This window comes from Pongo abelii, chromosome 4, assembly GCF_028885655.2.
Source record: "Pongo abelii isolate AG06213 chromosome 4, NHGRI_mPonAbe1-v2.0_pri, whole genome shotgun sequence".
Lineage (NCBI taxonomy): Eukaryota > Metazoa > Chordata > Mammalia > Primates > Hominidae > Pongo > Pongo abelii.
The window spans coordinates 159,682,548-159,706,770 of NC_071989.2; the positions used below are offsets into that span (position 1 = coordinate 159,682,548).

Below are 24,223 nucleotides of genomic sequence, written 5' to 3' on the forward strand. Positions count from 1 at the left end.
CATAATAACCCTATGAGGTAGGATTATTATTATTCTCATATTGCTGATTGGGAAACCAAGACCTAAAGAGAATTGCTTACCTATATCAGTAGCTAATTAGTAGACAGCAAAGCCAACTAGAACCCAGATGCCATATCAGATCAGGCAGGCAAAGATCAGAATTAGTGAGTAGGGCAGGCAGCAGTGGGAATGTCTGTGAAGTCCAGACAATAATGCAGCCACAAAGCCAGAGTTCTGGTAGCTGCAGAGGCATTTCCAACTTTAAACTCTGGTCAGTCTGGAGCTCAGTTAGAACAAACCTTGTTTCATCTTTGATTTAAGGAGCTGAGAAAAATAAGTTCTGGAAAGAGAAGAGGGGACCCTGTGTTCCAGCATCATCTGCGTTATTTATTCACTAGGCTGATTGCTTCTCCTCTCTGGGACTCAGTTTCCCCAGCTGTATATGGAAGGTTTAACTACATTAATGCTTCTCAAACTTGAATGAGGCTCTGAGTCACCTGATGATCTTGTTCAAATGTAGATTCTGATTCTCAGTAGGTCTGGGAAAAAGCCTGAGATTCTGAATGTCTGACAAGCTTCCAGGCCATGCCAGTGCTGCAGAGCTAAGGATCACTCTCTGAGGAGCAAGGAACTAGATCAGCTCGAAGGACATTTCTGTTATGATAATGCCTATGAGAGCGAGACACCAAAGACTGAGAAGTAGAGCAAAAACAAATTCTGCCCCAAGTGCCTTACAGTATTTGGGGGTCCAGTGGGAGGGCCAGGCTATTTCCCATGGACCACAGACCCCTTTAAAAAGGGGCTTGATGTCCAGCACTCACTGAGGCATTCAGCTGCAGAGCCAGCTCTCTGGACTCTTCTTCCCAGCCCATCTCCCACCCTCACCTGCACTTCACCTCCTAAAGGGAAGAGACAAAGTTTTCTAAGCCATTTCCCTCCCCTATCAGGGCTGGGGAGGGAGAGGCTTGTTCCTAATGAAGACAAAGAACAAGGCTTAAGGGACACTTGAGAATCTTTTTCTGTCCTTCCTTTTTCTCATTCATTCATTCATTCATTATTCATTATTCAACTATTTATTGAGTACTCTCTATGTGCCTGGTATTCTCTTAGGGGCTGAGGTTACAGCAGAGAAAATAAGACAGATGTGGTCTCTGACCTCATGTTGCTTACATTCTAATTGGGAGGAAAATGGGACAGGCCATAAATAAGTAGATTTTAAAAATGAATGAGATCATCTAAAATCACAAAAAGCAATAAAAGAATAATGAAACAAAGTGATGGGGTAGGGGGCTTCTTCTGTCTATTGTCCTCAGGACAAAGTCCAAGGCTGGAAAAGCTCATCTCCACCTGCCCTTGTTTGCTTCTCCAGCCTTATCTCCTGTCAGTTTTTACCTTGAACTTTCCATTCCAGCCACACAGGACATAGAGTATCAAGGCTGGAAGAGGCCAACCAGCCTTTGATCCAGTGGTTCTCTCAGCCCCAATCACTCTTTCTCTTTGTCCCTATCTCTTCCTCTTTTTCCCTCTTTCTCACCCAACTAACCCCTCCTGCTCGTTCCCAGCTTACTCGTCACTCCCACTGGAAGCTGGCCCTGCTGCCACTGATCTGGGCTAGGAATCCCTCTGTGCCACCTTCCCTTATGACAGCATCCATCACCTGTGCAGCCGTGTTAATTGGCTGTCCTTCCCCCACTAGACTGTAAGCACCTCAAGGGCAGGAGTCCTGTCTTATTCACTCTGAATCCTGAATCCTCAGCAGTTGCTGCAATGCATAGCACAGAGTAGGTGCTTAAGGAACACCTGTTGAATTAACTGACACTAAGTTTAGTACATTTAAGAGCTCAGTAATGGGCTGGGTGCGGTGGCTCACGCCTGTAATCCCAGCACTTTGGGAGGCCAAGGTGGGCAGATCACCTGAGGTCAGGCGTTCAAGACCAGCCTGGCTAACATGGTGAAACCCCGTCTCTATTAAAAATACAAAAAATTAGCTGGGTGTGGTGGCAGGTGCCTGTAATTCCAGCTACTCAGGAGGCTGAGGCAGGAGAATCCCTTGAACCCAGGAGGTGGAGGTTGCAGTGAGCTGAGATAGCACCACTGCACTCCAGCCTGGGCGATAAGAGCAAAACTCCGTCTCAAAAAAAAAAAAAAAAAAAATGCTCAGTAACATGAGACAAAGGCATCTACAAGACATGGCTTTGGAGACAAAGAATAAATTGATAAATTGGAAGGAAAAGAATATAACAATTCCTCAGTCCTTTCTGGAGTCCACATTCTAGTGGCTTTCAGCCCTACACTGTATCAGGCCTCCTACAAGGCTTACCAGGCAGACTGGGCAGACATTATTGACCCCCATTCAACAGCTGGGGAAGGTCATGCCTCAGAGAGGTGAACCTACTTCAGCTGAAGTTACCCAGCCAGGTGGTGGCAAAGCATGTCCAAAGAAAGTTAGGGACCAGAGACGTCAGATCCAACCCCTCCCTCTTGCAGGGGATGGGGTAGGGGTGGTAATCTGCAGACTCTGAACTAAGTGTTCTAGCTCATTTCAAACTCAGAATAACCATTTGAGGTAAACAGTAGCCATAGCCACAAAAAAAGTAGACACATGATTTGCCCGTCATCCACCTTCCCCCTCTAACCCAATTGTTCCTGGGCAGACAGTGCAGAGTACCACCCCATTCGTCCTCAAGGACTCCCTGCCTGGTGTCAACTCATGAGAAACTGTCCACCCGCAGATTGACTGGGACAGACAAAACCCTAGACTTTTAATTTCCTTATTTCACAGTTGGGGGCAATCCAAAGCTTCTAGAGAAGGAACTAGTCTATAGCACATACTGAGACAGGGTCAGAACTCCGGAGTCAGAACTTTCTGAAGTATAGCTCACAAGTCCCCTTGACATGAACCTTCTGAGTTGGGAAAGGGCTAAGAATGATGTGAACATGACCTGGCCATTTGTTAGCTGTGGTCAGGCTGGGCGAAGAGAGGCAGCCCCTCTGGTAGTTCTACTCTAGAACTCATTAGTTCCCTCCTAGTCCTCAATGGTTTGTGCATTGGTAAGTAGCCCACGAGAAGTAGGATGTGGGTTGCTTACTACTTAGTGACTGTTTATGAAGATTGTTATTGCTACTACAGCAGTATAGTCTCCCAGCTGAACAATAACCTAGAAAGTATGGAGAGTGGCCAGGCACAGTGGCTCACGCCTGTAATCCCAGCACTTTGGGAGGCCGAGGCAGGCGAATCACGAAGTCAGGAGTTCGAGACCAGCCTGGCCAACATGGTGAAACCCCGTCTCTACTAAAAATACAAAAAATTAGCTGGGCATGGTGATGGGTGCCTGTAATCCCAGCTACTCAAAGGGCTGAGGCAGGAGAATCACTTGAACCTGGGAGGCGGAGGTTGCAGTGAGGTGAGATCACGCCATTGCACTCCAGCCTGGGAGACAGTGCGAGACTCCATCGCAAAAAAAAAAAAAAAAAAAGAAAGTATGGAGAGTAGGTGGAGAGGGGCTAGCAGAGACATAGGTAGGGCACCTTACCACTAAGAAATAGAGCAAAGGGTATGTGCTTTACGTTCCAGAAGCATATAAATCCAAGAGGAGGGAAGCGACATTTTGGCTGAAAGCTTGGAACTATATCTAGCATAGATAAATGTGATTCTCATAGGTGCTTGTATTTGCTATGGGACCCTGGACCAATCATTCAGTCTCTTGAAGCCTTAGCCTCTCCCGTGAGAGGGTGGAATGAGCTAGTCTCTAGGGATTCTTCTTTTTATAACTCTCCCTCTAAGTGGGATTTGCAGGCAGAGGGAGTCATTAACTCCTGCTATGGTCTGAGTGTTTCCCCTCCCGCATATTCCGATATTGACTTTTTTTTTTTTTTTTTGAGAGTCTCACTCTGTTGTCCAGGCTGGAATGCAGTGGCACGATCTCAGCTCACTGCAACCTCCAACTCCCGGGTTCAAGCAATTCTCCTGCCTCAGCCTACTGAGTAGCTGGGATTACAGGCTCACGCCACCATGCCTGGCTAATTTTTGTATTTTTAGTAGAGATGGGGTTTCACCATGTTGGTCAGGCTGGTCTGGAACTCCTGACCTCGTGATCCGCCCACCTCGGCCTCCTAAAGTGCTGGGATTACAGGCGTGAGCCACACTGCACCTGGCTATATTGACATCTTAACCTCCCAAGTGATGCTATTAGGAGGTGGGAACTTGGGAGGTGATTAGGTCATAAAGGTGGAGTACTCATGAATGGAATAAATGCCCTTATAAAAAAGGCCCAAGAAAGGCCCCTAACCCCATCTACCATGTGAGGGTACAGTGAGAAGACAGCCATGTATGAGGAAGCAGGTCCTCACCTGATCCCAAATCCTTGATCTTGGACTTCCCAGCCTGAGAACTGTAAGAAATAAATCTGTTATTTACATGCCACCCAGTTTATAGAATTTTATTATAGCAGCCCAAACGGATTAGGACAACTCCATTTCAGGTAAGCCCAACAAACCTAGTATTTGCCAAGCCAGGTCCTGTTGAGGCTTATTTGGGAAATCTGTAGCAAATTGTTAGTAGTACAGGCTCGAGACTGTGATCCTTAGAAAGATCGCTACGCTTGGCCTGTGGTCAGCTCTTGGGAACTTCTATTTCAGAAGGATTTCCACCATTCCCCAAACTAATAAGAGTAGCTCATTATGCCTAAACTGGACAAACAATGCAGTTTCTGTTGACTGCCTACTTTTCTTCTGGGAGTTCAGAACTCTGGTATGTGCTTAGCCAAGGATGCCTATGTGACCAGCTCCTAACAAAAACCCTGGCATTGAGTCTCCAGTGAACTTCCCTGGTAAACAACATTTTACACATGCTGTTACAGTTCATTGACAAAGGAATGAAGGACATCCTGTGTGCTTAATTCAGCTGGGGGATGATTCTTGAAATCTCGTGGCTGTTTTCCTCCAGACTTTGTCCCATGCACCTTTTCCCTTTGCTGATTTTGTAACCTTGTGCTGTAATAAATCATAGTGTCAGTGTACTTATATGCTGAGTTCTGTGAGTCCTCCTAGCAAATCACTGAACCTAGAGGTGATCTGGGGACCCCCAACAGGAGATAAGCCTAGATTTCACAGAGTCAATCATAATCCTGTGCCAAGCCTTTAAGAGTGTACAGCTTAAACCAGTGCTATCCAACAGAGATATAATGTGAGTCACATGTAATTTTACATTTTCTAGTGGCTATATTTTAAAAAGCAAAAAGAAACAGGCAAAATTAATTTTAAGCATATGTTTTCTTTAACCCAATATATTATTATTCTTTTATTTTTATTTTTGAGAGAGAGTCTCACTCTGTCACCCAGGCTGGAGTGCAGTGGTACAATCACCACTCACTGCAGCCTCAATCTCCTGGGCTCCAGTGATTTGCCCGGCTAATTTTTAAAATTTTTGTAGAGATCTGGTCTCACTATGTTGCCCAGGCTGGTCTCAAACTCCCGGGCTCAAGCCATCCTCTTACCTCAGCCTCCCAAAGCGTTGGGATTACAGGCCTGAGCCACCATGCTCAGCTAACCCACTACATTAAAAATATATTTAAAATATTTCCATATGTAATTTTATTAAAATTATTGAGATATTTTATATTCTTTTATCACACTAAGTCTTCAGAAAACACTGTGTTTTATACTCACAGCACAGATCAGTTTGTACTAGCCCCACTCCAAGCATGCAATAGCCACACACGCCTATGGCCTGCCTGCTATATTGGCTTAGAGGTTAATGGCAAGGGCTCTGGAGACAGTATATGCGGAGGCTAAAGACATTCTGTCTAGGATGCTGATTCAACCATGTTGATTTCTGATTAACTCCAGTTCCAGGAAAGCCGTTAAGATTTTCAGTTTATCTACTCTTCCTTGTGTAAGAGCATGTCCTTAACATAAATATTCCCCTTAGGTGAAAACAACCTTAATATTATCACACTTCAGTTGGCCTACACATCCCTTCAATAGGGAAATCACCCCTTCCCTATGCTATATAAGCCCTGGGCTGAGGAGGGGTCCACTATCTCACTTGGGGATCCACTATCTCACTTCTCACTTCACAGCCACCTAAGACTTCTGTGGCTTCTGTTTGTAAGCCCCTAATAAATGTTTCTTTCTGAGAAACTGGGTATGTCAGCTTCTTTCTTCAGCTTCCCAGCCTCCTCTGACTTTGGCTGGCGCGGGGGTGGGGTAGGTTTACAGAGACCTGTTCACAGCAGAATAGTACGTGTGGGTCAGAATCCTGGTTCTGTGACTTACCAACTGCATAACCTTAAGCAAAGTTGCTTAACCTCTCTATGTATTAGTTTCTTCATTTACAAAGTGGGGATAATAATGTTGGCTACCTCATGAGGTTGCAGAGATTAATTAATCTAAGGCAGCACCTGGTATAGATAGGATATTGAGTGAATGCTGGCTGCTACTCTCTTTATGCTAAAGCTTGGCCCATGGAGATCAACTGGTCTAACACCTCGTTCCATAAATGAGAAAACTGCAGCCCAGAGTTTGGAAGGCACTAGTTTCACAAGCAAAAACTACAGCCACCCACCTCTCCTCTTGATGAACTCCCTGTCTTCTGGCAGGCCCTGAGATCAAATTTGCCAATTATTTAGGAAACTGGCAGCTCCAGGGCCCCAGCTCGGTTCTGCAATTTCTCTTGATTGCAAAACAAGGGCTATGGTTTGAAGTTGGCACTGAAGTGACGCAGGCTGGGCCTCACTTCTGCTTCCACCTAGGCTCATCAGTTAGAGTGGCTGATCCCATCTTTGAGTTCAGAACCTGAAATATTTACTAACCAATAATAAGGCTGGCTTTCGTTGTTTTAACTTTTTACAATCCTTTGAGTTTATTAACTTGTGTTCTATCTTCCTTGAAGACACAGTGCATTAGCACTTTTTGTAAAACCTCCTTTTAAGTCATCTTCGGTCTCTGTTCACCTACCAAGTATGTAAGTAGTGAGCTCCCTGTAGAGGTCTCTAACAAATAGGATGAAGAGGTTCCGAGTGCTCACTTGTCTGGAATGTGGAAGACGTGTTCTCAGACTGGAAGCAAAACTAGCTTATGATTCTTCTACAGCTTCTCTTTCCATCCCTCCCTTCCCATTTTGCCCAATGCAAATCATCTACTCTCCTCTGACAAGCCTACTCAGCATAACCCGCATGTCTTGAATCTTCCTAGAAGATGAAATCAGACCAGTCTTGAGGGCTCTACATGGTTACAACTTGCTGACTTGAAGCTCTCCTTATTCTATATGCCAAATATTGTTTTACTTGACATTAATTTATTTGATAGATATGTATCAAGCAACTGCTATGTATTAAGCTCTGTGCTGGTGCTGGTGCCTTTTTGGATCTTATAATTTAGTGCAGAAAACAGACAAACAAGAAATGATGATAAAGTACAACAAAGGGTCGATGAAGAAAGTGTCAAATACTCTAGGAACTATAGGAAAACAAGGGGACCATCATGAAATTCCTGTCTTAAGACATGACATTAGTGGAGACATGAAAAATGAGTAGGATAGAACCAGTTAAAGGGAGACAACCTCTGTTCCAAGCACAGGGAACAGCAGAGATGAAACCTGGAAGTGAGGGAGAATGGCAGACTGCAAGAACAGAAAAATGTCCAGTATAGCGGAGGCAGAGAGAATATGGAGAGTGTGGCAAAAGATGAAGAAGCAGATGGATTTTGAGGGCACTTTCTGAAGTGCTAAGGAATTTACACTTTAACCTGAGGGCAATCGGAAGCAGCCTGGTGGAGAACAATATATTTCAAAACATAGGGTCCTTGAGAACAAGTCAACCAAATGTATTTAAAAGGCTGCTGATGAAAATATTGGGAAGTATTGTTTTCATTCTCATTGTTTTCACTGTCATGCTCTTTGTGTCAATGGTTAGACCTCCTTTGAAAGCTGACTGCAGCATGAAGGCCCTTCTTAATGCCAGGGCAGGCTCCCCAAGCCTCCCCACCCCACTGTCCATGTCATCAGTTTTGTACTCCTGTTTCGTATGGCTCAGGCTTTCCTTACACCCTTAGGAATGAAGAGCCACAGACACCACCACTGAGAGACTGTCAAAGATCCTTGTTTAATAGGTGGACAACTGAGATCAGAGAAGGAAAGCAACTTTATTACTTTCTGTAGCAATCCAGGGGTAGCATCTCAGGTCTCTGGCTCCTTCTTGTCTCCCCCAAAGAAATAGACCACCAGGACTGGGATTAAGGTGAGAAAAGTGAGACACAGAAGGTGCAAAATGTAGAGATGTCTGCTGCCAGGTGCCAGCCTGCACTTGTGTGACCATAGGTGCCTTCCCTTCCCTCACCCTGCTGGTCTCTGCTGGAAACACCGTTGAGGGCAGGGACTTTGGCTTCTAGACAACTCTTCAGCATCTCTCATGGTGTTAACATGTTGCTAGGTGCCTATTTTGAGGGTCACTAGATGCCTACTGATACTAATGAACAATGGATTTTTGACAAACTGATGTGCACACAGATGTTTATATTTTAGGATAAATACGAACCTCAAAAGACAACAGAACAACATGGAGAGGGCCTGAGACTGAGTCTAGAGACCTGGATTCTGGTTCCCTCCCTGCCATCAGTTGGTTATGGGAACTTGGATAAACTGCTCCTCATCTCTAGGCTTCAGGGAAATGAGGTGGTTGAATAAAACGTATTGAGCACTTACTGGGTGTCAGCCATTGTTCATATGCTCCCAGGCTTTAACTCAGCTAAAGACTTGCCGGCCTCTGTGGTTCCTTCCACTTCAACAGCCTGTGGTTTCAGGTGGGAAGACTTCATAGAGAATGCAAAACTTGAGAGACATCTTCCAAATTCCCATGGGGATGTTAATACCTTTAATCATAGTAAAGGTATGGTTTCTCAAGGCATTTCTTGGCCAGAAGAAAGTTCTAGAAGGCACTTAATCCTAGGACTCACACTACCAAGGCTACAGCCAGGCCAACTACCTCACAATAACCTTAGAATATGTCTGAAGACAGATTCTCAGCTTCTGCCCCTAGAGATTCTAATGCAGTGATTCCAAAGTGGGGTCCAGGAATCTGTATTAAAGGCTTCCCAGTTGACTCTGGTGGTCAGACAGATTTGAGACTAATTCCGTCACATTCCCCATCTGTGGACAGGATCATACCTAGACAGCCCAGCCCTAGAACTGCCTGGCCTGATCGTAAGTGTTCCATGGAGATTTTGTTTTTTAATGTAATGAATGATTAAGTCAGCAAATACTTTACATCTGTTGTGTGCTAGGCCCTGTGCCAAGTGGTGATTATGGGCCCTATTCTCAAAGGACTCCTGGTCTCGGTCTGTCACTTACTTTAGAAACAAGTCATCTAGCCAGAGCCAGAAGGGCACTGGAGATCACTAATCAATCCCATCATTACACAGCTGAGGAAACTGAGGCCCAGAGAGTAAATGCAACATGTTAAAGACTACACAGGGAGCAAATTTATTTTCTGCTTCTAAACCAGGTGGTTTGGCCACAGATAGGCCAAGAAGAATACGAACAGACAAGCCTTGCTGGGTTTCCCACTCAGTTTATTACTATTAGACCATTCCCTTTTTCTCCACTCACATTTCTGCGCATTTCCATGGTCTTCATAGAATCTAAGCCTAAAAATAGACAGTTTTCCTTGAGTCTTTGGGTCTTCATTTCTGAAGACTCTCATGTCACAGAAAACTTTAATTAAATAAATCTCTTATGCTTTTCTCTTGCTAACCTGTCTTTTTCTGCAGGCATGTCAGCTGTGACCCTTATGATGGGGAGGAAAGGCACCCCACCTTCTCTGTCCCTACAGTCCCAATGTCCTACCCAGAATGGGGTTTTCAAAATCCCAGGACACCCACTCTTTGTTTCTTAAGCACTAAATCTATATATAGTAAATGTTTCTGGAAGTTTAACTTCAGATCTTGCTGAAATTTCAAACTCTCAATTTCCAGAGGACCATCGCGAGGTGTTTTTAAAGCCTCGATAGGAATAAGAAATGCTTCCCAGAATGGAGACTTCCATCAGTTCTTGGGAGCTATTAGGCCCCTTGCCCTGGCTGTAATGGAGACCGCTGTGCCTGCCTCCTTTCGCACTTTGGAGCCAAAAGAGGAAGGGACCGCCTCCCACGTCCACAGGGACCTGACTTCCACCTCTCTGCCCAGATTTGCTTATGTCACTGTCGCCCCGGGCCGGGGAGGTGGGGAGCTGAGGGCAAGTCGCGCCCGCCCCTGAAATCCCAGCCGCCTAGCGATTGGCTGCAAGGGCCCCGGCTTGGCCGCGGATTGGTCACACCCGAGGGCTTGAAAGGTGGCTGGGAGCGCCGGACACCTCAGACGGACGGTGGCCAGGGATCAGGCAGCGGCTCAGGCGACCCTGAGTGTGCCCCCACCCCGCCATGGCCCGGCTGCTGCAGGCGTCCTGCCTGCTTTCCCTGCTTCTGGCCGGCTTCGTCCCGCAGAGCCGGGGACAAGAGAAGTCGAAGGTGAGTGAGCCTCCGGGCCGGGGGCCGGGAGAACAAACCTAGCCCCTCGGTGTCCAGCGCTCAGTGCAATGCACCCCTTTTCCCAGGCTCCCCGCCAGATGGGCGATCCCCAGGTGCGAGGGACCTCCTGAACCCCTTTTGCCGCCCCCTCCGCCGCCGGGACCCCGCCCCCGACTGTCGTCGTCTCGTAGTTCCATCTGTTGGAGAGCCGAGACCTGGTGCTTCAGGCGGGCAGAATGACTAAGGGAGGAAGGTCTCTCTCCCCGAGCTCGCACTTTCTCCCCACTGCCACCTCGAGGGTCGCCTTGCTACATCTATGTCACCTCCGTGCCTGAGCTGCTCCCCTTCAGTAGGGCCTGAGAGGGAGGGCGTCACAGAAAAAAATGCCTGGCGTCTGGGTGGGCTGTGCAAGTTCCCAGGGAGACAGACAAGGAGAAAGGGGAGAGGCAGCTGGGTGGTCCTGGTCCTGAAGAACTGCTGTGGGGGGCTCTTCTACCCCAAGAATGATACAGGCAGGTCGAAATGGCCACTTGGATTTAGGGCATTGGTAGAAGAGGCAGAGATCTGTGCTAGAAAGAGCTCTGGAGTGACAGTGCAGAACACTGAGGACCCTGAGTCCTTACCTGCGCCTGGACCCCCGTTTCTCCATCTGCAGGGGGGAGTTTGGGGGTGGGAGTGCATGGGGCACAATGAAGCTGAGGGCCTCAGAGGGGATGCTTGGAGAAGCTGAAAAATCCCCAAGCTGTTCTCTGAAATTTCCTCCTCTGGGGCAGCCTCACTACCCAGGAGTGTAGTCAGTCCTCATTAGCCTGAGGAAACCTGGTAGCCGGAGAAAGCTGGGGACTAATTCAGAAGAGAGAGAATTCTCTGGAGCCTCAGTCTATTTCCAGCAGGTGTGTGGCCCATACCTGGAGTGGGGATACTGAGGCCAGGAGTGGGATGACCCAGCATGCTTATCTCCTTTGACAGTATATACTGGGGTGGGCTCTGTAGACCCCTCCTCTACCCAGGGAGTGGGAGTGGGTGGGGAAGGAGGCAGAAGCCAGGTGTAGAGATAGACTCAAAGAGAGCAATTTCTGTCTCCAGCATCCCAACATGCATAACTCACATTTTTGCAAGCTCTGAGCTTGTGTTTCTAAAATCCTCTGGGTCTTCACTTTAATTAAGGTCTTATGAGTCTAGGATTCTATTTCCAAAATTCTGTCCACTTCTCAGGAAGCCCATTGCAAGCACAGGGTTCCTTCCATGTTACTCACCCCCTTTCTGTCCTCAGCCTAAATCCCATTAATCAGCCTCTCCTTGGAGTCAGTCTAAATGGATGTGAAGCCACTTCGTCCAAGTCCCCTCCTTTTTATCCATCCCTGTTCATAATCCCCAACTCAGAAGGCATTTTCCAGGTCAGGAATGGGGTTGATTTTCAACATTGAGGTTTGGGGTGGGCCATAGACAGGCCAGCACCATGGAGTCAGTCCCAACCTCTCAGTTTTGGAAGGGTCAAAGAAGATACAATTGGGCCCTGCCTCAAGAAGGCTAGTGGGGAGAACGTGGACTCCATGAACAACTCATCATAGCTGTGTCTTCTCTGCAGAACTCTGGGGAAGGATAAATGGACTCAGAGAGAATAGGATGGGGATGGTCTAGAAAAGTTTTAGGGTGAGGTGTGATCATATCACATACAACCAGTCAGGACTTGCTGGCTAACGAAAGCCTGGGCATGCCCATCTCTGCTCCCAAGTTCTTAGAGTTCAGATGTCTAAGCTCTGGATTAGGACCCAACCACTCACCTTATCCCCAACTCCAGGGTAAAGAGATAGGGTTATGGGGCATGTGGAGAATGGAATGGACGAAAGGTGACTCAGCCCCAGAGAGGTGTTTTCCTCCTACCAATTCAAAGGGAGAGGCTAGAGAAGAGACGGGGTCCTCCTCTTCTTGCTGTGTCCCCTCCCCAGTCCAACTTCAGGCTGCCCACGCTCCTTGTCTCTACAAAAGGACTGCAGAAGCCGGAAAGAGTGACAACTGCTGACGTGCATGGGATCCTAGTAACTGCTGGTTTCTAGGTGACTAAACCTGGCAGAGAGAATCATGGAACTACAGGCTGACAGAGTTAAAGGGCCCTTAAGACAGCCCTGAACCTAACTCCATCTTACAATGGAGGAGGTGGAACCCCAGGAAAGGGGGTCACATGGCATCAGAGACACAGCAAAGCCCAGCACTCAGGTCTCCTGGCTCCCAGACCACTTCTCACAGCATCATATTGATAGGAGTGATAAGATGGGAGAGGAGAAAGACACAAGACCAGCAGCCCCAGCCAGCCAGAGTCCTGGCTGAGTCCCATCATCCAACTCTCAAGCCATCGGAACCCTCTTCTCTTGCCCGGCTATGGGAGGATTCAGGCACCCTCATGGCCTCTCCCCTTATCTCCTCTGGCCACTGTTTCAGATGCAATGCTCTGGGATTCCACGTGCCCAGAGAAGGGAAGGGGGCTCATAGAGGACTGAGTTGCAGTGATCAGTGGTGAGCACAGCCGTGGTTCTCCACCCACGGGCCACCTTCTGACCCCCACTATCCCTTGACATGAGATTTCGTTCCAAGAGACTCCAGGTCTGTTTTGCTCTGCCAACAGATTCCCACAACCGTTTTGGGCAGCAGCATGCTTATCTCCCTGGACAGTATATGCCCAGACAGTGTAAGTGACTTGCTCAGGGCCACACAGCCAGCAAAAAATAGAACCTAATGAAATAGGGTTCTCCTTGCCACATCCCCAAGCTGAAACTGTGCCCAGAAGCTGGTCCTTCTGTTTACAAGCTCCCATTATTAGGACAACCTGTAATCTTTTTTTCTTCTATGTCTCAGAGTTCATTTTTGGATCATGGCAGAGTAAAAAAAGTGGAGAGGCTATAGACATGCCTGGCTTTCTGGCCACTAGATCTTTGTGGCGGTCTAGGGTGTATTTGTTGTGCCCCAGTTTGTCTGCATTTTAAGGTGGAACTGGCCCCGGCTGGGAACGAGGAGGTCCAGGAGCAGTAGGAATGTTGATCTTAGGTCTTGGGCCTGCCTCCAGCACCCACCAAAAGTCACAGGGTGTGGAATATTAGACTCATGTAAAGCAGAAAGTTTGCACCAGAGCCAAGAAGAGAGCTTGCAGCTGCCAGGAAATGGCCTGGCGGAGGAAGCACAGCCTCACCCGGCTCAGCAGACCTGCTTCATGACAGAGGCAGTTCTTCCCCACCCTACTGGGGCCACGCCCTGCCAGCATAGATCACTCCCTTCACCTGGTCAGGCCCAGGTACCTTGCCTCAACAGCAAGTTCTCCAGAATTGAGGGGAAGAGAAGGAGTGAATTTGCTTCTCTAACTCCAGCCACCTGTCTCTGCCCTCGCCTGGTCTATAATGCTACTTTGCATTCCATTTGTTTATTGTCTGCCCACCTCTCAAAGGATATCACGGCCACAAAGGACCTTAAAGACCACCTTATACAATGGTTTCAAGGTTTTTCCTTCCCCATCACGACCAGCCCACCTGCCAAATGTGTCAATGATGCAATGACATCCTTTCAAGAATAGTCTCAGAGTTTTGTTGTCTGTGTCAGGGGCAGAATAGGCTCATAGACCACATCCTACTAGCTAGCAGTGACCCCAATCCCCCCTCTCCCACTGATCATGATCCTATCAAGCCATCATGGTTGACCTGGTTGAAGAGTTGGTTCGGTTCAAGGTTCTTATTTTATAAATGAGGAAACTCAGGTCCGAAGAAAAGAAAGGGCCAGTTCAAGACCACACAGGGAGTTAATGGCAGAGGGACATGGAGTCCAGGTCTCCCAGCCCACAGTCCACTGCACTCTGTCCCTCCTTGTCCTGGAGGCTGACTGTGAGCAGCAGCTGGGGAGGAAGGAAGGCATAAGGGTCATCACCAGCCTGCTCAGACCTGGAACTCAGACCCGAAACATTAACACATGCAGGTACTGTTGCTTTTCCCTACCTCACCACAGCCCTTTCCCCCATGCCTGGCTCTCAGTCCTGCTTCCCTGTTTGGTAACAACAGCCTCATCTTTCCTGTCCTGCAGACTGGGAGCCTCTGAATCACCATGTCCATACTGCCTCTTCCTCCTTTCTGTTCAGTTTTTCCTTCACACTGGCCTAGTTCAGGTTCTCATTCTCAATTGCCTGGATTATTCCAACAGCCACCCAACCAGTCTCCAACAGCCTGTCCAGGAACCCAGTCATCAGCTTTAGGGCAGTCTCCCTGAGAGCCCAGTAAATGTTCTGAAATTGACATGTGATGTGGAAGTAATTAGCAAAATAAGTCATTCTCCAGGGTTCCATAGCACTCACTTATTAAGTGCTTAATACGTGCTTATTAGGTGCTTAATATTAATAAGTGCTTATTAAGCACTTAATATTAAGCACCTAAAAAGCACTTATTAAGTGCTTTCATAATCATTATCTTAAACAAGGAATTAGGAGACATCAGTGCTAGTCCAGTTCCAATTCTCGGTGATGATTTTGAGAAAGTCACTCTCCCTGTTGGGATCTTTCATTCTTTTGAAAACGGAGATGTCCAAGTTCCTTTCCAGCTCTAACTGCTCCTTTTACGGCCTGTGTTCCAGATGGACTGCCATGGTGGCATAAGTGGCACCATTTACGAGTACGGAGCCCTCACCATTGATGGGGAGGAGTACATCCCCTTCAAGCAGTACGCTGGCAAATACGTCCTCTTTGTCAACGTGGCCAGCTACTGAGGCCTGACGGGCCAGTACATTGGTAAGAGCCCACCCTTCCTCCCTGCTTTATTTGGGGCTGTATGGCATATTTCAATCACAGGAGCTTTTCTGGTGCATAGGGGGAAGGGTGATGGCAATCACGAGAGTCCAAGCCCCTTTTCTCAGCTCCACTGTGTTCTGTGGTTTTGTGAAGATGATTATATAAGCCTGAGGTGTGATTGCCTTTGGACATGTTCCAGGAGATTCCTAGTTATCCTTCTTCATCTCTGGGCACCTCAACAACCCTAAAGGCAGAGGGATAGAGATTAGATTTGTGCTTAGAGCTCCCTTTGGCTGGAGCATGAGATGGTAACTGGAGCTCCATCTTGCTGAGAATATCTCATTTTCCCTCAGCCCCATCTGCTTTGGTGCTTCTCTTGGCAGCTCTCTGGAAAGCAGGCAATTGCCTCGAGGCCCCAGAGCGTATGCGTGGTGTAGTGGGATGAAGGGGCAGGCTACACTTCTAATGCCCATTCTAAAATAAACTTTGAAGATGATCTAGTTTAGCCTTCCCCTCTTCTCAGTTTACAGATAGGAAACCAAGACTCAGAGTGAAGATACAACTTAAACAGGGTCACAAAGCTATTAGCGGCGGAATGGGGCATTTGGCCCAGGTTTCATGATCTCCTGATATGCTTACTCCTTTCTCCCTCGCTGGGGTAGAATACAGGCTAGGGGAACAGGCAACCAAAGGCAAGTGACAGCACCCAGGGGAAAACGCTTTGGGGCTGAGCAGTCTACTGGCAGGGGGTCAGGGAGGCAAGGGCAATCTGACCCTCTAAGCTCTGCCTGGCAATCACAGGCGAATTCCCGGAAGTGGAAGGACGGTGGTCACGTGGCCCAGTGGCTCTGAGTGCTTTGTCTGGGATGCTTCTCTCTAGCCTTGGAACACAGCAGAGTGCATTTGGGCAAGAGATGGGCTGGGTGCTGCTGCAAAAGAGACCAGGGGACACTGAGGAAACTGGGGAGCTGGGCCAGGGCCTCATCTGTGTTCCTGATTTGCCAAAGATTACGGGAGGGTTGTAACCTCACCCCAAAGAAGTTCTCTGCCTTGTATCCAGGGATGGATAGTTCTTGCTCCAGGAAACTCAATCCTGAGGGTCCTGAATGACTGCTCTAGCTGGCCCAGGTGGAGGGCCTTGGCAATGGGCAGGTGACTGACAGCTGACTTGAGGAAGGATATTATTCTTGTCCTCCAAACCTCCAGTCCATCCGGATTACGGTCAAGAGGATAGAACCTGAGTCCCAGCATTGCTGTGAACTCACTGGTGATCTTGCACAAGTCCCTCCCTTTCTCGGGCCTCAGTAGTTCCAGCGGCACAGCGGGTGAGCCGGGGGAGTGGTGTGGATGAGACAGGGCTCCTCACCAGGATACTCCCATGTCTGCTCTTTCTCTTTGGCCCAGAACTGAATGCACTACAGGAGGAGCTTGCACCATTCGGTCTGGTCATTCTGGGCTTTCCCTGCAACCAATTTGGAAAACAGGAACCAGGAGAGAACTCAGAGATCCTTCCCACCCTCAAGTGAGTGCTCACTCAGCATCCTGAGAAAGCTCCTGTCACATGGCCCACGTGTCTTGTATCAACCCCAATTCATGGTGGACATTTACCAGCCACCAAGAACCACTCTCCTCTTCTAGGATCCCCAGTGGAGTGAGGGAAGGGAAGGGACAAGAGAGGGAGAAGGACAGGGACAACTGGTTGTGATGTGCATCCGTGGGGAGCACCAAGGTTGGGGGGCACTGAAAAGGGACCAGGCTGGAAAGGAAGACCGTGCACATTCACTGGCTCCTGCTGCCCACTGCAGAATAAATCCAGACCCCCAACACCCTCTCCCCTGTTCTGTCCCTTCCTCTCATTTCTGAGCCCTGTGCCCACCTCCTTGGGACCCACCTAAGAACATTTCTCAACAGGTATGTCCGACCAGGTGGAGGCTTTGTCCCTAATTTCCAGCTCTTTGAGAAAGGGGATGTCAATGGAGAGAAAGAGCAGAAATTCTACACTTTTCTAAAGGTGAGTGAGCTGCCACCTGTGTTGGCTGGGGCTGCAGCCCCTCCTGGCTCCAGCCCACAGCGTCAGGGCCCATGCCACCTCCCCTGCTCCTGGGCTCTTGGGGAATTTCTTGGCACCTGACTATTGTTCCAACTAGAGGGCTTTGCAGACCCTGACTAGGTTCTCATTGGCCCATTTTACAGAAAGGCCCAGAAGGAGGACCCAGAGTGAACATACTAAGGGTCTCAAAATCTTCTAGAGCCACAGCTGGCACTGGCAGTCTTCTAACTCCCAAACTGGGGCTCTTTTCTCAGGGCCAGGCTTTTCTCCCACCCCAGGAAGGCCTGGGAAGGAAGAGGGTCAGGGGGCCTCAAGCAAGGTTGACATTCCTCTCATCCCTGCTCTAGAACTCCTGTCCTCCCACCTCGGAGCTCCTGGGTACATCTGACCGCCTCTTCTGGGAACCCATGAAGGTTCACGACATCCGCTGGAACTTTGAGAAGTTCCTGGTGGGGCCAGATGGTATACCCATCATGCGCTGGCACCACCGGACCACGGTCAGCAACGTCAAGATGGACATCCTGTCCTACATGAGGCGGCAGGCAGCCCTGGGGGTCAAGAGGAAGTAACTGAAGGCCGTCTTATCCCATGTCCACCATGTAGGGGAGAGACTTTGTTCAGGAAGGAATCCGTTTCTCCAACCACACTATCTACCCACCACAGACCCCTTTCCTATCACTCAAGGCCCCAGCCTGGCACAAATGGATGCATACAGTTCTGTGTACTGCCAGGCATGTGGGTGTGGGTGCATGTGGGTGTTTACACACATGCCTACAGGTATGTGTGACTGTGTGTGTGTGCATGGGTGTACAGCCACATGTCTACCTATGTGTCTTTCTGGGAATGTGTACCATCTGTGTGCCTGCAGCTGTGTAGTGCTGGAGAGTAACAACCCTTTCTCTCCAGTTCTCCATTCCAATAATAGTTCACTTACACCTAAACCCAAAGGAAAAACCAGCTCTAGGTCCAGTTGTTCTGCTCTAACCGATACCTCCACCTTGGGGCCAGCATCTCCCACTGCCTCCAAATATTAGTAACTACAACTGACATCCCCAGAAGTTTCTGGGTCTACCACACTGCCCAACCCCCCACTCCTACTTCATGAAGGGCCCTCCCAAGGCTACATCCCCACCCCACCGTTCTCCCTGAGAGAGATCAACCTCCCTGAGATCAGCCAAGGCAGATGTGACAGCAAGGGCCACGTACCCCATGTCAGGGGTGGCGTCTTCATGAGGGAGGGGCCCAAAGCCCTTGTGGGCGGACCTCCCCTGAGCCTGTCTGAGGGGCCAGCCCTTAGTGCATTCAGGCTAAGGCCCCTGGGCAGGGATGCCACCCCTGCTCCTTCGGAGGACGTGCCCTCTCCCCTCACTGGTCCACTGGCATGAGACTCACCCGTTTGCCCAGTAAAAGCCTTTCTGCAGCAGCTGAGCCTACTGTGTGTGGCGCTTCTTCAATGGTGGCCGCCCCCGCCTGGGTGGGGAGTGAGGAGGAGGTGGAGCAGGGTAAAGCGGGGAGGATGAGAAAAGAACAAATACAACAACAAAAACTTTTTACAGTGGGTGCAAAGGCAATTGCGGTTTTTGCCATATGGCAAAATCCAAGGCTACCTCCCCACCCCACAATTCTCCCTGAGATCAGCCAAGGCAGACTGCAAGGGCCATGTAGCCCTGTCAGGGGTGGCATCTTCATGAGGGAGGCACCCCCGCCACAAAAAACGGGCAAAAATTGCAATTACTTTTGCAACAACCTAATAGCTAGGTGCAGTGGTGCACTTCTGTAGCCCCAGCTACTTGGGAGACTGATGTGGGAGGCTCCCTTGAGCCCAGGAGTTTGAGGCTATAGTGTGCCATGACTGAGTCTGTGAAGAGCCACTGCACTCCAGCCTGGGTGACACAGTGAGACTGTCTCTTAAAAAAAAAAAAAAGAGAGAAATTAGAGAATGCTTTGAGTCCCTGCTTTTTGGCTCCTACCTTGGCCCACTCTGCTTCTCTCACTCAGCATTTGGAGTTTATAAAACCAGTTCTGATCTACTCTCATTCCCTCCCACAGTTCTCCACGTCAGCTAAGGTTAAGATGAGGTGTTCTGTTTGACAGATGAGGAAACCGAGGCTCACAGAAGGGCCACGCCTTGCCCCAGGTTTCCTGATGAGTGAGGGGCAGGACTGGAATTTAAACCCAAGTCCCCTGAGTCCTGGCCTAGGCTCCTTCCACTGCCCCTGGTTGCCCTACCCTCAGGGAGGCCCTGATATGTCACCATTACTCAAGAGTAATGGTGACCATCTCAGGGAAAGGAAGAAAAGGGGAACAGAAGGAGGGTCCCAGGAAAGCAGGGGGTTGATAGGGGAACATTAGCGCAAAAATGAACATGAGTCAGAATGTTGATCTTCTTCAACTTGGATTTATGTCCATGATTCGTGCAAATAGCTATCCAGGGATGGACAGCCACCCTAATCTGGGCTTCTGGCACCACAGGCCTCCAGCTATGGGGTCCAGGGTCTGAACCTCAGGGCCTGGCAGCTTCAGGCTGGGGCCCCTCGGCGGACGTGGCTGGCATGGCCTTCTCCCATCTGTGGTGGCTTTAGCAAGGCTACTGTGAGTGGTGGTGGAGAGGGCCCCAGAGCCAGAATATCTGTCACTCTCTTCTGTTCCGGAGACAAACCCACACTTCCCACAGCTCCTCACAGAGGGGTAGGGGTGTGCGTGGGGCAGGTCCTGCTACAGAGCTTGAAGCAAAAATTAAACACACACACAAATTGGTCATGGCAACTAGAGGGCCTGAAACCACTTCCGGGAGGTTTTGAAGGAAGGGGGTCTTGGCTGCATCCCACTCTTAGGACTGCTGCTCCTGGAGGCTTCTGCAACGGATGGCAGGTCAAAGCCGGATGAGGCCTCTCTCCACTCAGCAGCAGGGAAGTGAGTTTTTCCCAGTCACTCTCAGCAGAGTACAAATGAAAGCCTTCTGGGTGGAGCCTCCCCAGTCCTGTAAACAGCTCAGTTCAGGGACTGGTGTACAAGCTGGCCACCCATCTCAGCCTCTCATCCAGCTGAGGCTCTGGCCACACCGTGCAAGTGGCTTCTAGTTTTTCGGCAATCTGAGATCAGCTGGCTCTGCAAGATGAAGGTGGAGCCAAATGACACAATCTGGTCTCACTGAGGCCCCTCACGGTCATTTTTTGGAGACTCTAAATAAACAAAAATTTTGAGAACTTCATGATTATGTGGTAGAGTGAGTTTCAAAGTCTCTTATGGAACGCAATACAGGAACAGTGAAAATAACAGCTAGAGTTACTGGGTGCTACCAAGTGCCAGGGTAAGTACCTTAGGTACTCTGGTCATGTAATCTTCACCCAGCCCTATGAAGAAGGCAGGTTATTATCCCGTTGTAGAAGAGGGAACTGGGACACTAAGAGGTTTTAAATGACTTGCTCATAGTTCCAGGTCCAGGAAGTAGTGGGGCTAGGATTTGAACCCAATCTCAAATCCTGGAGCAATTCTGGGGAGGGAGCCCCTCCCATTAAACCTATCTCTACCACTCATCAAAGCAGCCTCCAAGGGGCTCCACTGAACTTGTAGGGCTCTTCAGGGAAAAACAGAAAATGACTGAGCAGCCCAATCCCTTCTTCCAGTCACCAAATCCTCCAAACCACAACCCCTCCAAGGTGTCCGTCCCATGGCTTCTACTCACCCTTCTGCAAAGGGACACTCGCTACCTCCCAGAGCTGGCTCCATTTCTGTACAACTGTGTCCCTTAGAAAGTTCCTCTTCATGTTGCGATGGACTTGGCCTCCCTGTCATTCCCACCCACTAGTTATAATTCTGTTCCCAGAAGTCCCACAGGCGAGGTGGTGCCTTGTGCCCCATGAGAGCTCTACAGGGAGCAATGGCAGTCGCTAAGGTCCCAATCTTTTCACGAGCGGACACAGCTCCAGGCTCTTCAGCCTTTCATGGTGGACACCATGGTCAGCGGAGCTTTTCAAACAGAAATATGGTCATGCCACTCTGCTTTAAAAATGTCCAGTGACTACACATTATGCTGAGGATAAGACCCAGGCCTCCCACCACGCTCCACAGGCCTGCACGGTCAGGACCTGGCTACATCCCGAACCCTGCATTGCCCCTCTCTCTCCCTACCTTGTTCTTGGCTCCAGCCACACTGGTCTTCCCTCCGATCCTCAAATCGGCTCCCCTACTTCCCCTCCTCCCACCAAGGCCTCTGCATTTGTCATGTTCTCTGCAAAAGCATCCTCCACCCCTACCTCTCCACCTAGCTAGTGTCACTCATTCTGAGAGTCTCAACTGAAATGCTGCCTCCGGTCTAGGTCGGCTTCCTCTGCTATCTGCTCCCACAGAAACCGGCTCTTCTTCCTTTAGGGCACTTGAGTGCAGCCTGTTTGTGTGGTGTTTGTTTATTCATTTCTGCCTCCCTCATTAGACATTACGCTGCATAAGGGCAAGGACTGTATCTGCTTCTGTTCTCTTGGCATCCATAGCACCTAGCACAATGCCTGGCATTAGATAATGCACTAGAATGAATGGTTTCAGCCCCCCTCACTCTGTGGTTGCCATCACTCTCCATTCAACACTGTTTTGGAAAGCTGGGCCTCTCCTCCACCAAGATCAGAAAGTAACAACATCACCCCCAAACTCAGGCAATGCTGGCAGATGAGACATTATCTCCCCCAGGGAGGACCAAGACTCAGTATTAGGGGCTCACCTGGTTCTGTAGGCCTGGCTGTGGGAGGGTCCATCACTTGGGAGCTCTGATTTGGATTCCGAATCCCTCCACAGGGTAGACGCCAGGTGTATTCCGGCTGCGACAAAACTGGTGCTTAATAATCAACAACCACACCCAAAAATTACAATAGCACCTACTGTGCCAGGAAAATACTAAATCTGTATTAGTCAAGTATAATTGAATCTTTATAACAACCCAGGCTGGCACTCCCATTTCACAGGTAAGGAATCTGAGGCTCAGAGGGGATAACTTGCTGAAGGTCATCCAGCAAGGAGAATGGCTAAGCTTGGATTTGAATCCAGGTCTTTGTAAATCCAGAGCCAATCTCTTAAGTGCCATACTATACTCTGGTGTTTAAAGATGTGTACCAAGAAGGGTCATATGGGAGAAGCTGAAAAAGAGGCCAGCCAGGAGGTTTCTGTAATGGTCCAGGGGAGAGCTGGGATGCCTAAGGTGGGGTTGTGGCAGAGGACTGGGGAAAATGGGACAAGTGACAGCAGATCTTTGGAAGAAGAATGATAAGAAAGGAAAAGAGGCCAGGCGCAGTGGCTCACGCCTGTAATCCTAGCACTTTGGGAGGCCAAGGCGGGTGGATCACCTGAGGTCAGGAGTTCAAGACCAGCCTAGCCAACATGGAGAAACCCCGTCTTTACCAAAAATACAAAAAATTACCGGGCATGGTGGTGCATGCCTGTAATCCCAGCTACTTGGGAGGCTGAGGCAGGAGAATAGCTTGAACCTGGGAGGCAGAGGTTGCAATGAGCCGAGATCATATCACTGCACTCCAGCATGGGCAAAAAAGAGTGAAACTCCATCTCAAAAAAAAAAAAAAAGGGAAAAGAAAATAAAAAAAGAGAGAAGAGGAGGGGAGGGGAGAGGAGCGGAGAGGAGCAGAGGGGAGGGGAGGGGAGGGGAGAGGAAAGGAAAGGAAAGAGAGAGAAACATGGTGAGGCTCTGGAACCTAGTTACATGCGGAAGTTATAAGAAAAAGCAAACCCAAACTCTGATAGCCATGGCCTGGGGCCTGGAGGGAGTCCTCCTTCCCACCCTGCACTCTTACTCAGCCTTTTCCGTCCCAGACCAGTGACCCTGAACAGCTGTGGGGCAGCCCTGCGGGATTGTGGCCAGATCCCTGTCCCTGGGTAGCAGCCCAGAGCCAGGCCCTGGACACCCACCTGCCACCACGGTGCTGTTTAGTTCAGAAGGATGCAGTTTCTGAACCCCTCACTTAACCTTCCTCTCTGGAAGGTGTCTGGGGCAGCCTCTGTGTGTGCCCTGGAGCAAGGGAGGGACACAGACTCACCAGATGGAAGAGGCGCGAGTTGGGGAGTGGGGGCGGGTGCTCCATGGCCATGGGGGGAGGGGGGTAGCGGATCTGGGACCAGTCCTCGAAGCCATGGTGTGGCACCATGGCTGGCATGGGTGGGTAGGCATAGGGGTAGGCCCCGCAGAGATGTTCCGGGTGGGGCTCCACATGGTAGCGCTCTCCTGAGGCCTGCAAGAAAGGCTCACGTCTGGCTTTGGCCTGCAACAGGCTGCACAGGACACCCATCTCATCACCCTCTAATTAGAATGTTAGCTCTCTGAAGGCTAGCAGGCTGGGTACCAAAGGCTGGTATGTGGTTATGAAAGGCTGCTACATGGGTACAGAAATCTGGATACCTGGGCATAGAAGGCTGGATATGTGAGCATGGAAGGCTGCATGGGCATAGAAGGCTGGGTACACATGCATGGAAGGTTGTGACATGGGCACAGAAGACTGGTACATGGGCATGGAAAGCTGGTACATGGGCACGGAAGGCTGGTACATGGGCACGGAAGGCTAATACATGGGCACGGAAGGCTGGGCACATGGGCACGGAAGGCTGGGCACATGAGCACGGAAGGTTGTGACATGGGCACAGAAGACTGGTACATGGGCACGGAAAGCTGGTACATGGGCACGGAAGGCTGGTACATGGGCACGGAAGGCTAATACATGGGCACGGAAGGCCGGGCACATGGGCACGGAAGGCCGGGCACATGGGCACGGAAGGCCGGGCACATGGGCACGGAAGGCCGGGCACATGGGCACGGAAGGCCGGGCACATGGGCACGGAAGGCTGGTACATGGGCACGGAAGGCTGGGCACATGGGCATGGAAGGCTGGGCATATGGGCACGGAAGGCACATACATGGGC

General features: G+C 49.6%; 2 protein-coding genes and 1 long non-coding RNA gene across 8 annotated transcripts in view; 1 reads left to right on the forward strand and 2 right to left on the reverse strand.

The window, feature by feature from the left end:
* Nucleotides 1-10,358, reverse strand: part of LOC129059579 (uncharacterized) — a 36,434-nt gene extending 26,076 nt beyond the window's left edge. The window contains exon 1 of the long non-coding RNA XR_008525562.2: nucleotides 8,702-10,358. This is a non-coding gene — a long non-coding RNA (uncharacterized LOC129059579). The remainder of the gene's footprint in view (nucleotides 1-8,701) is intronic.
* Nucleotides 10,349-18,736, forward strand: GPX3 (glutathione peroxidase 3). Its single transcript, NM_001131173.1, is given in 5 exon segments — nucleotides 10,349-10,499; nucleotides 15,105-15,258; nucleotides 16,663-16,780; nucleotides 17,170-17,269; nucleotides 17,656-18,736. Coding segments are annotated over 5 exon segments (681 nt in total). The 5' UTR covers nucleotides 10,349-10,412; the 3' UTR covers nucleotides 17,878-18,736.
* A 950-nt stretch (nucleotides 18,737-19,686) lies between these two features.
* Nucleotides 19,687-24,223, reverse strand: part of TNIP1 (TNFAIP3 interacting protein 1) — a 57,372-nt gene continuing 52,835 nt past the window's right edge. For 4 of the 6 annotated variants that reach the window (XM_054556086.2, XM_054556084.2, XM_054556082.2 and 1 more), the window contains 3 exons: nucleotides 23,347-23,538; nucleotides 22,023-22,119; nucleotides 19,687-20,490 (listed from right to left, as the gene is read on the reverse strand). In XM_054556086.2, the coding sequence (XP_054412061.1) occupies nucleotides 20,456-20,490; nucleotides 22,023-22,119; nucleotides 23,347-23,538 (324 nt within the window). In that variant the 3' untranslated portion in view covers nucleotides 19,687-20,455. Of the gene's footprint in view, nucleotides 20,491-22,022; nucleotides 22,137-23,346; nucleotides 23,539-24,223 lie in introns of all 6 variants that reach the window. The other 2 variants (XM_054556085.2, XM_054556083.2) reach the window with 1 other exon arrangement.